Source organism: Notolepis coatsorum (assembly GCF_963971535.1).
Source record: "Notolepis coatsorum genome assembly, chromosome: 12".
NCBI classification, from domain to species: domain Eukaryota; kingdom Metazoa; phylum Chordata; class Actinopteri; order Aulopiformes; family Paralepididae; genus Notolepis; species Notolepis coatsorum.
Window position 1 is genome coordinate 10,705,228 of NC_140176.1, and position 15,429 is coordinate 10,720,656.

Consider the following 15,429-nt stretch of genomic DNA (forward strand, 5'->3'; position numbering starts at 1 on the left):
TAGAAATTTTTGCATTTTCACCTAACTTTTCCATGACTATCCAGGTCCGATTTATTTCCCCCGACTTTCCAGGTTTACCTTGCAAACTCAAGATGTTTGTATGGATAAGTGAAATCCCTTGCACCACACGGCACCGCCAGATCATGCCGTATTCCACGGACTTGTGCTGGGTGATACTCCATGGTAGGGCTCGGCGTGGTATACCGAAAATGTAACAATCCCAACATTATGAATTTCTTACCAACCTAATTTTGTCATGTCTGTATGTATTCCTCCAGTGAATGCATCAACTGAATGCTAAAAACATCCGGGTTTCAGCTCGTACCGCCCAGCCCTACCCTATCGCCTGTTTCGTACGGTCAGTTCTTACCATGAGCGCTGTGGCTGAAGTTCTTGGCACCGTCGTTGAGGAGACTGGGAGAACTACTGCTGCTGGTCATTCTCTAAAGAGCAACAACAAGACATAACGGCCGCAGAATGCACTGCTTCAACTGTGTTTTCTTTTCTAGTTTTTCTAGTTGCGAAACATGTACACGAGTTACGTGAAGCCGTAACAGTACGTTCCGATACAACGCAAAGAGAAATATTGTCCCTCGTTACTCAGTAGGGCTGACCTTCGAATATTTTTTTGGAATTCGAAGCTTCGGGGGGCGAAATTCGATTTTTATTCGAAGCTTCGAAAAAAAATATATAATAATAATCATTTACATTTATTATTATATTTTTTTTAAACTTTTTTTTTTTTTTTTTTTTTACTGTTGTGGGACTTGTACAGCACTTTGTTCAACTTTGTCAGTGCCGTAAAGTTTAAACCTTTTTAAATCTTAGACAAACGAAACACTTTGCTTTCATGAAATATTGTAAGCCGTCATTTGAGGCTTTAAAAAAGCAGCACAATAAACACAAATCTGTCAGTGCCGAGTCCGACCTCATCTTAAATAACAAACAGCATTGCTTGTTGTAGTTAACAAAGAGAGGCAGAGTTGATTTTGCAAAAAAAATATATATATATATATTCATTTTTTTTTATTATAAATAATCGGAAAAAAAATTCATATTCGAATCCCATGCCCATCGAACGAAGCTTTGAAGTAATTAAGGCCGCCCTATTACTCAGTTTGACAGTCGGTCACTAGCAAAACTTGCGTGAAGACACGCTAGCGTGTTTGGTCTCAACAGTAGCATTGTTGACATTTACAAAAACAAGACCATTTCTAGATGTGACCGATTCAATATCTATAGACTACGGAGCATTCATAGCAGTCTATTTCATGTTCATTATGAAGGCATACCCACATTTGCTCCATCACACCTGGTGAGGTACTCGGCTCAACGCTCAAGCTGAAACACTTCCGAGTCAAGTGAGCGGTGTTTGCACCACCTGGAGCAAAGCTGTATCTGTCGTTTGCCTACATTCACAACTTTCCGTTTGATTTTTCACTTTGCGTTGTATTTAGTTTAAAACAAATTTAAAAAATAAAAACATAGTGTAAGATCGCTCAGCTCAATGACTACATGGTGCGAGTAATGAGTTTCAAATATCTAGATGCTGGAAAACGTTCAATCTACATGGCCGACTACATCCATACTGAAAAGGGGATTTGGGCCACACCTATATCTTTCGCACGATTAGGACTTCCTCTAACAACATGAATGGTACCTGCATCATAGAGTATTTAGTCTCTGCTGGGCTTCCAAAACCATTAACCCCAATAAAGCTGCTACTGAAGTAGGAGTTGGTCAGATTGGCATCGCTCAGGGTCCCGCCCTCCATACCTGGGACTATGGATGAGAAGAAGCGTAGATTAGTCATACAATTTATCATACAATAAACGACTTCAATGAAACAGGCCAAGTAATGTTGATGCAGGAACCTTTAAGCGCATGCGCCTAACACCAATCACACAGAGCAACTTGGAAAACGACATGAACTGGTCCTACTGCTGCAGAGAACTTGCCAGTGCCACTACTAGAGACCAAGCCACTGAATGATGTTGAATGAATGAATGAAAACTTTATTTAACAGATTGCAGAATTGGTACAATACAGTACAGCTCAATACACACAATTGTTAAGGGGATGCAGACCAGAGAAAGACGTTTGTCTTGTTTACATCAGGGTCCCCCAGTTTCAATTCATAGTGTTCACAATGCAAGAGTCAAATACAATGTCCAGTTTGTGCCATTCCCCGTCAACACCGGACAAAGTTTACACTTACTTAGTATATAAATGGTAGGTGAATACTAGCCACTTGATCGTTTGTTTACATTGTGCAAAGCCATGTCGACGTAAAGCAATAACAACAAAGTCCTGCATGGCTAAGCATTGCTAAGAACAAGCTAACGGTGGCTACACTCAAAACAAGTTAACGACACAGCTCAATACCCCCAACTAAACGGCACACAAGCTTGCAGTCGTTTCGACAAACCCCTCTCTGGGAAATAAAAAGTAACTTAAGACACCTTTTCACCCTCAAACAGCCAGTTATAACTAAGCTACATGACGTTAGCCCGTTTCTGCCCACTCACTCGCACAGCTGTCACACAAACAAACACGGGCCTGCAGGATGGCATGACAAAACGAGCTAACAAGCTATAATGCTCCCCATTATGTATGTTTACAATAAAGAAAACACTTTAGTTATGGGGAGGAAAGTGCTCGAGATAAGCTATCTCGGTACCAAATGTGTGCTAACGATGTGAACAGTTATTGCATAACGAATGCAGAGTAAAACGCAGCCCCCACGTTGTTTTTAGGGGGGAAAGAAAGAAGAGGCCTCATTCGATCCTCGGTGTAAATTTGAACAAAGGCCCCGAAATAATAAAGTCACAACCCAGTGAGTCCGCTGTTAGTGAGTTAGTTAGGCCGTGTCTTCTCTTCCATACCGGGGCTGGCTGGGTGCATGAGGATACTCACTGGTCAACAACTGTCCCTCCAGAGCCGTGCCTGCAGGCCCCAGGGACTCGCTCTGTTTGGAGACGACCCCCGCTCCCCTCTCGCCGCTGCTGCTGCAGCTACCCGGGCAGGAGCCGCCGCTGAGCGGATACCCCGCAGCCGCCGCGTCGCTGCCGGCGACACCGGCCATGGAGGAGGCTGTTAACGGGGGTAACGGGACGGGACTGCCGCCGCCGTGCAACAACAACGACAGGCCGGACGGATCCTCGTGCAAGAACTGACACTCTTCCCCATAAAAGCACGTCTTGTCCTTCGCGTAGTATCGGCAGAACTTCACCTTGACGTTGGGCGGTATTAGTACCGACGTGACACCAACACCTCCCCCGAGCGGAGCGGCTGCTGAAGCGGGGAGTCCACTGTTCATGGCACCGCTGCTTCACGCCGGAAGATACATAGAGACGCGGGGAGCCTAGCTACTATAGCTTGCAGAACAGAATGATCACCCCCCCCCTAATAATAATGTTATTTCAGTTCAATATCTAGATACCGTCGCAGTACTTACATTATATGGCTAGATTGCAAATATATATGTGTATATATATATTTAGACATGGGCATTGCATGTGATAATAAGTCCTGGGTCGTTGTTATCCCATGCAGCTGGCCTCCTCCTCCTCCTCGCTAGCTGCTGCTGTAGCCTGTTGTTTAGCTGCTTCGATCGTCGTCCACCACACGCCGTTGTTGTTGTTTTCTCTGCTCTCTCTCAGACAGACTGGGACCAGCTACTGGGACCAGCTAGCATGGCTTTGCATTGTGGGTACTACTACTACAACGCTCTCCCAGCCCCAGTGCTGCCTGCTGCAGCTGCAAACGCATTAAACACACATTTCATACAAGAATAATTTTTTGCAGCCCAAAGTGCTTCACACATGCAGTATAATATAGACCTATAGAGGCATACAATGAGCATAACATTGACAGAATGAAAGCAATGCATGAAGTGCAGACATAAAAAGACATACAATGAGCATAGAATAGACAGAATAAAAGTAGTGCATGAAGTGCAGACATAAAAAGGCATACAATGAGCATAACATTGACAGAATGAAAGCAATGCATAAAGTGCAGACATAAAAAGACATACAATGAGCATAGAATAGACAGAATAAAAGTAGTGCAATAAAATAGAGCTCTCATTTACGGTACAATAATCACAATAAAGCAATGCATGCAATAACAATACAAACATTGACTCCATAGACGCTAAAATTTTGAGCGTCTCTATGGAGTCAATGTTTGTATTGTTATTGCATGCATTGCTTTTTACCCCATTTCTTATTCTCTGCATTGCTTTTATTTTGTATATTCTATGCTAATTTACGTCTATTTTGAATGCCAAAAAAAACTTGATTATTGTACCGTAAATCTATTTTATTGCACTACTTTTATTCTGTCTATTCTATGCTCACTGTATGTCTTTTTATGTCTGCACTTTATGCATTGCTTTCATTCGGTTTCGTCAATATTCCAATGTACAGTTTTGCTTGTACAGTTCCCCCCCACCCACCCAACCACCTCCAATGTACAGTCCCCCCCCCCCCACCCCACCTACCCAACCTCCTCCAATGTACAGTTTCTACGTCAAATGTATATACTCTCTTTTTTAGACTCTTTTTGTATCACAAACAGTACTGTATTTGCAAATCTGGTATGTCATAAATGTATAGATGTAGATGTATGTCGTGTATATGTCATATATGTCATGATGAATTGAAAATGGGGGACCCTGATGTAAACAAGACGAAAGTCTTTCTCTGGTCTGCATCCCCTTAACAATTGTGTGTATTGAGCTGTACTTATCTGCAATAGGTCAATATATTGACCTATAGGTCTATATTATACTGCATGTGAAGCACTTTGGGCTGCAATTCTTGTATGAAATGTGCTATACAAATAAAGTGTATTATGGTCTATATATCTTACTACAGAAACACAAACACAATTATTTAACTGTCCAATTCACGAGGAGTGAAGTTTGGTCTACTTGGGCCAAATTGGAGTTATAGCCTAAATGCTGATGCTCAAATGTAACAATTGATTTATGACATATGTTCACGACGTCACACAGAGAGGACTGATGGGCAATACTATTGCAGACTGTAATCTGATAACTAAATTCAAAATTACATGTTTTGTGTTCACTACAGCCTGTGCCCTGTTCATCGAAAATGTGGTCTGAAGGGGGGGGGGGGCGTTTTAAACCGGATACCTTTTTTCACCACAGTCACACCCACCCACGTCTGTCAGCTATTACTGTCAGCCATAGGAAAATTAGGCAACGGACTACGTCATCATAAAGTAGATATATAGCGCTTACTCGCGCACCTTTTATTATGTGACGAAGCCAAGAGCATCAATGCGAGGAATGCGGGCGATGTTAATAATGGGTGAGTTTGTTTGATTGATTGAAAACTTTATTAACAGATTGCAGAATGGGTACAGTACAGACACTCACAGTACAGCTCAAAGTATGGCCCAAAGTATTTTAAATATTGCAACATCACAGTGTGTAACTGTAGATCACGTTTCACCGAGATCATCTTTTTTTGTAATATATTGACTTTTTCAAGATTTTATGACTAATAATGCTTTTTTATATTTACATTTAGTCATTTATATATTGATTTTGAACCATTTATTAAGACAGTCTAATAACGATCTAACAAGGAACCGAATAATTGTCCCTCTAATCATTATGGAACAGCTTGCACTTTTATTCTTTTAGCAAGGTGCCATTAACAGTAACACTATCTCATAATCTAATAGTTCATTATTATTACTATTCATTTGAAAACATCACCTATAAAGTGTCCAGGAAGATTTCGCCATGGGCCCATGGCTGCACTGTCACCCTGTGATGCAGTGATCAGTGATATCATGTGATATCATGCATGACCTGCATTACTCCAAAGCCAAACAGATTGCACTGTATCTGAGCTATAAAGATAGTGTGTAAAGATATATGCACGTCTTCGGAAGGAACATTAGTACATATATTCTGGTTTTGTGCAAAGATTACACTTTTTTGGACTGATATTTTTAACTGGTATATATGCCAAAATGTATGATTACACCTCATGCATAAATGGCACTGTTTGGTTGCTCTGAGGCCTATGTGTCCTATCTGTTACAACAGAACGGAATGTTTGGCATGCTGGTTGCCAAGAGGATAATATTAAAGAAGTGTAAATCTTCCACCTCCATGTTTCAGTATAGATGGCTCAGTGAAAATGGTCTCTATACAGCTTGAGAGATAGATAGATAGATAGATACTTTATTGCCATTTTTGATGGTTGATTGGGATTTGTATTGGTGCAATGCTCATTTAAGCATAAAACAGTGGAAAAAACATACCAAGAATACATACAATGCAATCCCTGAAGTAGAAGAAATATTTCACAAACATTTCATATGACCCATGAGTTCCTAAAAATGCAACAGTGCTACAGTGCATAAAAGAGCTCAGTGCTCCTTTAAAGTGCATATTGCCTTAAAGTGCCTGCCGGCTAGTGCTATGCTCTTCTAGTACAAAGTGCCTGTGCATTATGGCTTGTCAACTTCAGCTCTATAGACAGATTAATCCCTGTTCTTAATTAATCCTACTATTTGTGTCATCCACATTTAAATAATCTAACAGAATCAGTGTGGGAGGCACAGTCATTAGTGTATAGACAGTAGAGCAGAGGAGAGAGAACACAGCCCTGGGGGCCCCAGTGTTCAAAGTCCTGGATCTGGGCCCCAGTGTTCAAGATCCTGGATCTAGAGAACATATGACCTATTTGTTCTTTATCTGAGAGAAAATCTAGAATCAAATGGCACAGAAACTCATCGATTCCTTACGTTTTTCAAATAATTTAAAAGGCACAATCGTGTTAAACGCTGAACTGAAATCAATAAACAAAATTCTTACATAAGTGGCGGAGGCCTCCAGGTGCTGCAGGATGGCGTGTAAACACATAGATACAGCGTCCTCTACTGACAGTGGTTCCCAAAGTCGGGGTCGCGACCCAAAGGTGGGCCGCGAGCAGCCACGGGTGGGCCGCGAGATGATTATAATTTTTTTTTTTTTTTTTTTTTTTTTTTGTCAGGTCACTGAACTTAGAAGCAGGCCAGGACAGTGTTTCTAGTTGTATTCTAAAATTCTATTCTATTGTATTCTAAAATGTGACTATATGGTTTTATATTAACTTAAATAAATAAACAAAAACGAAAAATCTACTTATTTCAACGAACATTTCAAACTAAATAACAGATTATGCACATAAAACGCTAAAAACAACCGAAGAAACAATAGTATTTTAATGAGGCTATTATTATTATCATTATTATTTTGCAACAAGTTAGCCCTCTCATAAATAGCACATATAAATGAATAACTAACTTGAACTAACTTAATAGGATTGAAGTGATATTTGGCATAAAAAATCGGTCGCTTGGCAAAAAAAAGAAAAAAAAAAAAAAAACAGACGATGTGCATTGGGCCGTGGCTCTCTGACGCCTTATTTTCTGGGCCCTGGCCTGAAAAGTTTGGGAACCCCTACAGACCTGTTAGGCTGATGTTAGCAAACTGACATGTCTAGCTTAACAATATTAGATAAATGATCGCTCAAACACCTTCATAATGACAGAGGTCAGAGCGACGGGCCTGTGATCATTCAATCATTCAGACAAGCAGTGTTAGATTTCTTGGGCACAGGGATGACTATGGCAGATTTATAACATGCCGGGACTTTAAGTGTGCTGAGAGACCAATGAAAAAGATCTGTAAAAACAGAAGCAAGTTGGTCAGCACCATTTTTCAGGGTAAAAGTAGACACATTGTCTGGCCCTCCTAACATTTTGTTTGCGGAGTAAGACTACGCTGTATCGAGGCCTAATTATTGATCATATAACCAGAGCGGAATATTAGGTAACATCCCTGCTTTATAGGAGTTCTGTCTCGTGTTAATTCTTCATTATGATAGCAAATAGGCATCTTGGTTCGCATATAGTCTGGCTGTGCACTGTTTTCCCAATACCAGTACATGTTCATTGCCGTTATAGAAAACCTAAAATGATTGATAATGCCAAAGGCTAATGGAGTCAATCTAGATAGGACCCACACAGACACACACACACACACAACACACATACAATGTATAGCCTGTGCCGTGTAGAATATAATATATAATTAATAGAAATCCTTTATTAATCCCAAGATTACAGATCGCTCACATTGAACAACAATAAACATTTAGGTAGTCAATAGGACTAAAGTAAGAATAAGAATATAATAATATAAAAAAATAAGAATATAATAGAATAAAGAATAAAATACGGTCCGGGATATACATTCTGGTATGTATATACATTCTAAAATCTTAAATATCAAGTTCAAGTTCTTTAATAGTTGTCATACAGAAGTACAGAATACTTTCATACAAAATGCTTCTTACTGTTACGCTCCAGAGACTGTGCTATAAACTATACAGCCAAAAATATACAGAATATATACAGTAAAATGTACAGTAATAAGTGTAAAGTGTCCAGGAAGATTGTGAGAAGTGTAAAAATGTATGTATGTTCTTAATCATGTGATATGCACATAGTCTTACTTTGGGATATTTCACACACAAAGACATGTTGCGATGCTGAAAAACACTGAATGGTTTTCTGTCTTTCCAGCTGTGCTCGCGCTGTGCGCTGCCAGCCTGCACCGGGTAGACGCAGCCCAGCCCCACGGAAGATCCTGCATAAAGGAGGTGAGCACTGTTTTATACATCCATACAAGAGGAGATGATCCTGATCTTTGTCCCAGAGGGACAGCACCACAAGGATATTAATGTCAGAACAACGCGGTCTCGTCAGAAATGTTTAATAAAGTACTAATCGACCACAGGAAAAAAAGGTACATAATGCGGGCAAGTGCTCTCACCATTAGACTAAGACCCTCCCACCTTGACATAAACACAGCAATTGTGTTATGGTTATGGTTAGTTTTTAGGTAACAGTGTGGTTATGGTTATGGTTATGGTTAGGGTTAGGGTTTAGGCAAGGCTATCAGAAAAGTGTGTCTTGGGGCGGTCAGGTGGCATAGCGGAGATTGTGCTCGTCACCAATGCAAGAGGCTGCGGTCTCGACTCCCGGAGTCAGCATTGCTTGGGGCTTGGGCTGATCGCTAACCCGTTTGGCTGGGTTAGGGGGAGGGCAAGTCATGGGTGGGAATCTGGCGTTGTGGACAGCGACGCCTACAGGTCAGGTCTGGGCGCTTGCTCAGTGGAGGCAGGACTTGATGAAGGCAGCGTGACCTCCCACGCGTTACACTTCACCAATGAGAGTCCTCGTTGCCAGGTGAAAAAAGAGTCACTGGCTGTCGCCGCGCGTGTCGGAGGAAGCGTGCGGATTACATCAGGGTTCCCTTGTACCGACCAGTGGGAGAACATGCGCACAACAAACAGGTAGGGGAGGGGGGGAATTGGCACAACGACTAAATTGGGACGGGGAGAAAACAGAGAAAAAAATCGGAGAAAGAGAGGATAAAAAAAAAAAGTGTGTCTTGGTAGTCTTGAGGTAAAAGCACTTGCCCAGGTTCGTTCCCCAGTAGGGGAACTCAAGCGTTTTCTGAAAACGTTGAAAGTAAAAACATATTTAAAAATGTTGGCATGTTCCTTTAAATCTTGGAAGGTTGACACTTCGAAAAACAACAGAGCAGAACAGAGAAAGGCTGTGGGCTCTGTTTCATTTCTTGTTATACTCAGAATGAAAATCTGTCGGATACTCTGACTTTCAGTTTGAAACTGAGCATAATAGAATTGGCCACATTCACAGCGTGGACATTTTGCTGTTATGTCATGCTCAGCTTGGGATTCCCAAATGGCCGCCGTGTGATTATGGTCAATTGGTTGGAAATAAACCATATTGTAATTCAGATACTCATTGATTATGGAATCCACAAGACATGAAGAACAGGATATACATATATATTAAGGCTGTCAAAGTTAACATGTTATTAACGCACAATTATTTTAATGCCACTATTTTTTTAACGCAAGATTAACATTTAATTTTTTTTTATAAATAAATAAAAAAATATATTAACTTTTTCTTTTTCTTTTACTAGACTTCACTCAGGTGGATTATTGATACTCTAATTCAGGGGTGGCCAACCCGCGGCTCGCGAGCCGCATGCGGCTCTTTGCCCATCAATGTGCGGCTCTTCCATCCATAAAAAAAAAAATTCACTCATTCCATAAGGACGTAGAATAAACATTTACAATTTTTTTTTAATGGTCCATTTGCATGTTCTTGGTATCTGAATCTAGGGACATATATGGATCAGTGTCAGAAATAGTGTGTCTGTTACTAGGCTTGAGTAAATTGTAATGAACCAAAGGAGAATATCAATTCTATTTAAAAAAAAAATTATCTTTGACTCTGAATAACACCATGCTAAAATTGACCAGACCTGAAAAATCTAAGCAAATGAATAAAGGGAAGATGATTAAACAGAAGGTTTTGTAGATACAGTACTGAATTCTGCCATCTTTTTTATAATGTAAATTTCTCCACCATTTTTCATCATATTGCAACACCGTTTTTTGCAAGACGTTCACAGAAAGGTAGAGAAACTAACTGCGTTCCGTTTTATGTTAATAACGTTCAGGTTTGTGGGAGATAATCCCAAAAAATAAGAGAAATTAAAAAGTAAATTCAGAAGTCAGATGACTGACAGGGGCTGGTGTGAGCTGGGTAGGGTAGTTTTTCTAAATTTGAAAGCCCTGAGTCTCTTCCTTCAAAAGACTACACACACTTTTGGATGTGCCACTTCCTCCTGTCAATATGCGCCGGTTTCCGACTCAATGCCCTGAGATTTCTATAATCTTATATTTCACTAATAACAGTTAAAATAATTGGTAAACAAACGTAATGCTGAAAATATACACTTTTACTGTATATCTCGGGCTTAAGAGGTTAACCCTGTGAGGCCCAAATTAAAAAGACATTAGCAACTTCAGAGGCCAGAGGGTGGGACATATAAACACATTTACTATCAAATAGCATTGTGAGGCTGAACAACAGGACCAATTGACTATACATGTGCTTAAAGGGGAACTATCTTATAAATGGCCTTTTTCAGTGTTTACCATTGTTTCTTAGCTATGTGGACTTATATTAATAGGATCTATGTCTCTAATTCTCATATTGGCGCATTCTTCCAATTCTCCTCTCACAATATTCACCCTCACTGAACTGAGTCATCTGAAAATGTGCTGTGATGTCAGAGATTTCTCAGCTGCATAATAATGTGGCAGTTGATGTGGCAGTTGGCACCAGGCCACACAGTGGTTGGAGCCCAGCCTCAAAACGGCTTAAGATCTTGAGTTAGAAAAATGCGGTTTTTAGTACTTGATTAGAAATACAAAACAATGCATTTTTTTTGAAAAAAACCTATGTGTTCCATAGACTCACAGGAATTGTGTAAAAGTGCCCAAATAGTGAAAGAAATAGTAAAACAGTTCCCCTTTAAAAATTTTTAAATAAACATTATTTTTTTAAATGGCTAAAAGTGATTTTGTAATTTTGCAACCGTGGGTCTCACACAGGGTACTTTTAACCCTGTGAGGCCCAAATAGAAAAGACATTAGCAACTTCAGAGGCCAGAGGGTGAGACCTATAAACACATGAAGGGTGCCGTGACTGAAATAAAAGGTTGAGAAACGCTGGTATATGGTGTGGCTCTTTGTGGTACCACAGTAATTTTTGTGGCTCTTAGTCTCTGACTGGTTGGCCACCCCTGCTCTAATTGATACTATGTTTGTTTCTGACTCAAAGTGTGTGTGTGTGTGTGTGTGTGTGTGTGTGTGTGTGTGTGTGTGTGTGTGTGTGTGTGTGTGTGTGTGTGTGTGTGTGTGTGTGTGTGTGTGTGTGTGTGTGTGTGTGTGTGTGTGAGTGTGTGAGTGTGTGAGTGTGTGTGAGTGAGTGAGTGAGTGAGTGAGTGAGTGAGTGAGTGAGTGAGTGAGTGAGTGAGTGAGTGAGTGTGAGGTTTCTGTCCTTGCCTTCTCACTCGTTCTGTTCCTTTAACCACCCTCGCTTTGTTTTCATTCATTTTTTCTGTCAAGTATTTCAATTCCCTCGTTCACACGTTTCTCCCCGTTGACGTCATCTGAGACGTCGCTGATTGGTTCTCTCACTTCCCCACGCTTTTCAATCACATTCCCCAGCTGTCACTGCTTTTCAATCAATCGATCCCTCATTATTTATACCCCGTTTTCCCCACCCTAAGTTGTTGGTTCGTCTTGATTTGTCGCTGGATGTTTTTCCCCGTTGCTTCTGTTTCACTGTGCTATTCTCCAGGAATTCCTAGAAGCCTTCGCTTGGATACCTGCTCCGTGGCGCGCGCTCGCCTCCACTGTTGTTCCTGTTCCTTTTACGCAGCTCGTCTGGGTGAGTTTTTCTAGATTGACTGTCTTGACCTATTTCCGATTTTCGTGTGTAACCTTTACACTGAAGTCTACCACCTTTTTGTCAGACAGTCACTCACCCAGCCATTATCGTTTTTGCTCTTACCTTTATGGAATAATATTTTTGGGATCTTCCACCTCCCACTGTGTATTTACACGAAGATATTATTTCACATTTGGACTGTGTTTGGATTTTTGCTCACTGTGTATTTACACGAAGATATTGTTTCACATTTGGACTGTGTTTGGATTTTTGCTCACTGTGTGTTTACACGAAGATAGTATTTCACATTTGGACGGTGTTTGGATTTTTGCTCACTGTGTGTTTACATGAAGATATTCACTTGGGCTGTTTTTTGGAATATTGCACATCACTGTGTTGTTTAACACGAAGAATATAACACCCTGTCCTCCAGCTCGTTTCAAGTCTGCTCTGTCACTGACCCGTTCCCTCTCTCCCTCTCTCGGTCTTGCACAACATCTGAGAGGTCCGCCGTGAGAGTCTGCAGAGCGGTACAGAGGTCTGCTCCTGCTTCCCAAGACTACCCTTCCGGGAGAAGCTGCAGAGCAGCAGAACTTTGCCCCTTGTTCATTGTACCTGTTCTTGTTGACCTGCTTTCCCTGTTTCACTTATTCTTATTATCAAATAAACAAGCCCTCGTATTTGGCAACTCTGAATCCTACTCTCTTGTGTCGTTAGCGTTTGGGGTCGGTGTCAAACCATAACATTACGAACCAACCAATGACGACCCCAGCCGACACAGAGAGAGTAGTCACCTTGGGCATCGAGGGGGTGGTAAGGCGTGCCCTACGCTTCCATCGCGCTCCAGGCAATGTACCTGTTAACCGTCTCTTTGTCCCCAACTCAGTCCGGTCCCGGGTCCTCCAGTGGGGCCATACCAGCCGGTTGGCCTGCCACCCGGGCGTTCATCGCACGTTCTCCTTCCTGGCTCGTCGATTCTGGTGGCCCACCATGAGGAACGACGTCAAGGGGTTCGTACTGGCCTGCGCAGTCTGCGCCCGCAAGAGAGTCAGCACAGCAGCGGCAGTCCAGTTAGAGTCAGCCAAGGAACACGCCCTACAGCTGGATGCGGCTGCAGCTGCTGTACAGGGACTCCGAGAGCAGGTCCTGCTTATTCAAGGTTCAATGGCCGCTTTGGCGGGACAACAGTCCGACATTCTCGCTCAGCTTCACTCGCTGGGCGACACCGTTAATGTCTTTCACCTCTCACACCCTTCAGGAACATTCCCCGCAGCCCCAGCAGATCTCGCATCTCGGGAACCCCTTCTCTCCGTCCCACGGCTGTTCGACGGTAATCCCGAGGAGTGTGCCACATTCATCATGCAATGTGAGTTGGTTTTCCGTCATCAACCAAGCCGTTTTTCTGCTCGTGGGTCCCAAGTGGCTTATATAACCAACCTACTTTCAGGCCATGCTGCCCAGTGGGTCACTTCCTCCTGGGCAATGGAGGCAGATTTTTTGTTCTCCTACCCAGACTTCGTGGCGGAGCTCCGCAGAGTGTTCCACCATCCAGCCCGAGGTCTGGACCCTGGAGCCCGGTTGGGGACCTTCCGACAGGGGAGCGGCAGGGTGACGGACTATGTCATGGAGTTTCGACTGGCGGCGGTTGAGAGTGGATGGAACGAACCTGCTCTTCGCCTAACCTTCATGAGGGGGCTCTGTGACGCAGTCAGGGACCAGCTCGCGACCCAGGAGGAACCTGATTCCCTCGAGGACCTGTTCAGCCTCGCCATCCGCGTCGACGGACGCCTCCAGGAGAGAAGACGTGAGAGAACCCGACGGGGACCCCCAGACGCACCCCCCGAGGACCACGACCTCGAGGAGGATTTCGGTACCCCAGACGTACCCCCCGAGTACTACGACCCCGAGGGGGTTTTCAGGGAGTCCAGGGCTCAGGTCTTTCCGCCTCGCCGGCCTTACGACTGTGCCATCGACCGCCGCTCAGGGGCTCCCTTTCCCAGCGGCCGCCTCTACAGTGCTGTCCGTCCTGCCCCCTCCGTGACTGGTGGGTTTGTTCCCTCCCGAGCCGTGACCAAGGAGGAACCCATGCAGCTGGGACGCAACCGCCTTAGCCCGGCCGAACGGGAGTCCAGGCTCTTCTCCGGCCGTTGCCTCTACTGTGGCCGGGATGGACACCGTGTCTCCAATTGCCGTGCCCGGCCAAGAGGACCAGGCTCGCCAAGACCCCGGGATATCCTGGTGAGCCGTCTTTCCTGTCCCCCGCCCCGGAGGCCCGCTGGTGAGTCGCCTCCGGACCTCTCGTCCATACCCACCCGTGCACCACCCAACCGTCTGGCGGACGTCACCCTAGCCTGGGCGGACCAGCGGGCGACGGTGGGTGCACTCATGGACTCTGGTGCTGAGGGGAGTTTCATGGACGTTGGGTTTGCCACCCGGGCCGGCATTCCGCTTGAGGACCTCGAGAGGCCCTTGGAGGTCTTCGCAATGGATCATCGCCGCCTGGCTGACGTCACTCAGCGCACCTGCCCAGTCCTTCTCACCGTTGCTGGTGACCACGTTGAGAGGCTCCAGTTTTTCGTCACCAGCTCTCCTCTTGTCCCTGTGGTCCTGGGCAGGCCCTGGCTCGCGCTGCACGAGCCCCACATCGCCTGGTCCTCCGGTGCCATCAAGGGGTGGAGCCCCTCCTGTCGTGCCCGGTGTCTTCGGGTGCCGTCCAGCCCCCTCACCGGGTCCCAGTCCTCGTCTCCGGCCTCCCTCGCCGGTCCTCTGTCCACGTCTCCGGTCCCCCTCTCCGGGCCTCTGTCTTTGTCCCCCTCTCCAGTGCCCCTGATCGCCGGCTTCCTTGGGTCCCGTCCGGGCAGGCCGGGGCCGTGTGGGTCGCCGGGTGCTGTAAGGTTTGGCTCTTTCCCCACCACGGGCTTCTTGAAGTACTGTGATGATTGGTCCGCTGCTCCAGACATCTGAGCGCGCCTGTCGTGGTGCCGACCGGCGCCGGGTTCCTGCGCCGACTTACCGCCCTGGGCAGGGGGTGTGGCTCTCCGCAAGGGACCT

The 15,429-nt window shown here is 44.2% G+C and overlaps 2 protein-coding genes across 3 annotated transcripts in view; one reads left to right on the forward strand and one right to left on the reverse strand.

The window, feature by feature from the left end:
* The window catches only part of pan3 (poly(A) specific ribonuclease subunit PAN3), a 56,874-nt gene extending 53,304 nt beyond the window's left edge, over positions 1–3,570 (reverse strand). The window contains exons 1-3 of one of the 2 annotated variants that reach the window (XM_084326737.1): positions 3,458–3,570; positions 1,661–1,782; positions 371–443 (exon numbers count right to left, since the gene is read on the reverse strand). In XM_084326737.1, the coding sequence (XP_084182863.1) occupies positions 371–443; positions 1,661–1,774 (187 nt within the window). In that variant the 5' untranslated portion in view covers positions 1,775–1,782; positions 3,458–3,570. Of the gene's footprint in view, positions 1–370; positions 444–1,660; positions 1,783–2,916 lie in introns of both variants that reach the window. The other variant, XM_084326736.1, reaches the window with a different exon arrangement.
* Positions 3,571–5,298: 1,728 nt separating this feature from the next.
* Positions 5,299–15,429, forward strand: part of LOC311237610 (receptor-type tyrosine-protein kinase FLT3-like) — a 57,298-nt gene continuing 47,167 nt past the window's right edge. Inside the window, exons 1-2 of the mRNA XM_084325548.1 lie at positions 5,299–5,342; positions 8,620–8,696. Of these exons, the coding sequence (XP_084181674.1) occupies positions 5,312–5,342; positions 8,620–8,696 (108 nt within the window). The 5' untranslated portion in view covers positions 5,299–5,311. The remainder of the gene's footprint in view (positions 5,343–8,619; positions 8,697–15,429) is intronic.